General features: G+C 55.4%; 1 protein-coding gene across 1 annotated transcript; it reads right to left on the bottom strand.

The window, feature by feature from the left end:
* Nucleotides 1–802: 802 nt before the first annotated feature.
* PHACADRAFT_202385 (uncharacterized protein) lies at nucleotides 803–1,331 on the bottom strand (the record flags this gene model as incomplete). Its single annotated transcript, XM_007402592.1, has 2 exons — nucleotides 803–1,183; nucleotides 1,233–1,331. The coding sequence occupies 2 exons, from the start codon at nucleotides 1,329–1,331 to the stop codon at nucleotides 803–805; spliced, it is 480 nt and encodes a 159-aa protein (XP_007402654.1).
* Between the last annotated feature and the right edge of the window lie 605 nt (nucleotides 1,332–1,936).

The following is a 1,936-nucleotide window of genomic DNA, read 5'->3' on the forward strand; positions in this document are numbered from 1 at the left end:
CGCACAAGTCTCAGTCCCGCCGTCCGGGACTCAGTGGCCGGGACAAAGCGTTCACTTCGTGTTTCCTTGCGAGGACTCCTTGGTGAGTACAACAGGCCCTACAGTGTATTTCCAAAGTGCGCCAGTGAGGCGGACGAGACTAGCGTCGAATCTGCACTTATGACGTTGGGCGATGGTAGCAACGGCTTGCAGCAAAGATTTCCTGGCAAAGGACAGGAATTGCTTGCCAGAGACGTGACGGTAGCGGTGGTGATAAAGAGGGAGAGTCATGGCTGTAGTACTAGAAGTCAGTATGCGGAAGTACGACAGCCTGTGCATGCTAGCACACCAGCGGAGGCATCATGAGAGAGCCCACTGCTGATATGCTATACATGCAGAAAGCAAAGAGAAGTTGACAGATACCTTGCATCCACTTTTGCATGTTTTAAAGACCAGGGCAGCTTGGACTGACACATTGAGACCTGCGGTTATGTACACTCCATACCCGCCAAAGGGCATCAAAGCAGGCTTGAAGTGCAACATAACCACTTGCATACCAAGACTATGGAGGTGGAGAGGAAGTGAACGATGTGCTGGCAGAAATCCCTTAAACGCGGTATCGGCAAAGCGCATCCTGAGGAGCGCCCACAAGGAGGTGGAATTATCATTATTGCAACGATAGCAGGGCTGGTGGTCACAGCAGGGGCAGCACTAAATATCATCGCAGTGTATTAGGGTTGTGGGCTCCGGTACAGTCACTGCGCACGCGACCACACAGGCAACACCATCATGCTACTTCCATCAGCAAGCCCTCGGCCACGGCCTAGTGCCTACATGCGCCGTCGCTCTGCGACTCCTTTGCGGGCACGTCGACCTGTATCACAGGGATGTCGGTGCCGCCACTCGGCACGGTCTCGTGCGGCGCAGCCCTGCTCATTGAGACCTTGGTGGCATCTATCACACCAAGCGTGTGTGCTATCACATGGGGAGGCGACATCCTGTGCGATGCGAGTTGAGAACTAGTCAGGAGGGACCTGCAGAAAGTCAGTTGCACCAGCACAGCCAGAATGACGAGCAACGCAATAACCAAGAGGGCCATAATGCGGAACGTCGACGTGGTGCGCTCAATCCATAAGCTGGCTTTATTGTACAGGTACACAATGTAGATACTCCACATAGAATTTGTTCCGGACTTGAGCTTAATCTGCAGGCCGACGTCAACAATGAGTCAAAAATAGAAACAAAATCTTTACTGACACGTCGTGCATGCTCAGCTTCTCGGCAAGCCGCTTCCGGAAGTTGTCCTCCGTGTCGCTGAGCTTCCTCCGCAGCACATCAACGTGGTCCGACATGTCAAGATGCGCTTGTGCAGGCGCAGCAGCATCGGGTCGTCGTCATGCAGACGCATCTCACCGGTTACCGCCGGTGTTCAGGAGAGGCGGGGCTGAGTCAACTTCGTCCGCATGGGCGACAGAGTGAGATGCAAGGAGGGATTGGGGGCGGCGAGGTGGGGGCGGCAGGTGGTGATGGGCAGTGTCTGGCTGGATACAGGCGGTGGTGGGCAGTGCTGGCTGGATACGCCGGCCGTCGCGTCTTCGGCTTCATTCAGGGGGTGCGCACGGCGCGCGGTGGCGGACCATGTCTATGACAAAACAGGTCAGATGCGGCTTCATTCCAAGGCCCGAAACTAGTCCACGCACCTTTTTCGAGGTCGAGCTCGCAGATGAAATCACCCGCACGAATGATGATGGGTGCACGCGTGCTCCGGATCAAACAGGGTGCTTGCCATGGCGGTCTCGAGAGCTATAGGCTGCATTGCAAGTTAGGAAATGCCGAGGGATGGGCGCTTATATACACAGAGATGGGCGCTTATATACGGGGACGGGCGCCTATACACAGGTATGCTCTCTCTTGTTAGCGCCCACCTCAGTATCGCGCTCTGTGCTCCATCCTGGAT

This window comes from Phanerochaete carnosa, assembly GCF_000300595.1.
Source record: "Phanerochaete carnosa HHB-10118-sp unplaced genomic scaffold PHACAscaffold_259, whole genome shotgun sequence".
NCBI lineage: Eukaryota > Fungi > Basidiomycota > Agaricomycetes > Polyporales > Phanerochaetaceae > Phanerochaete > Phanerochaete carnosa.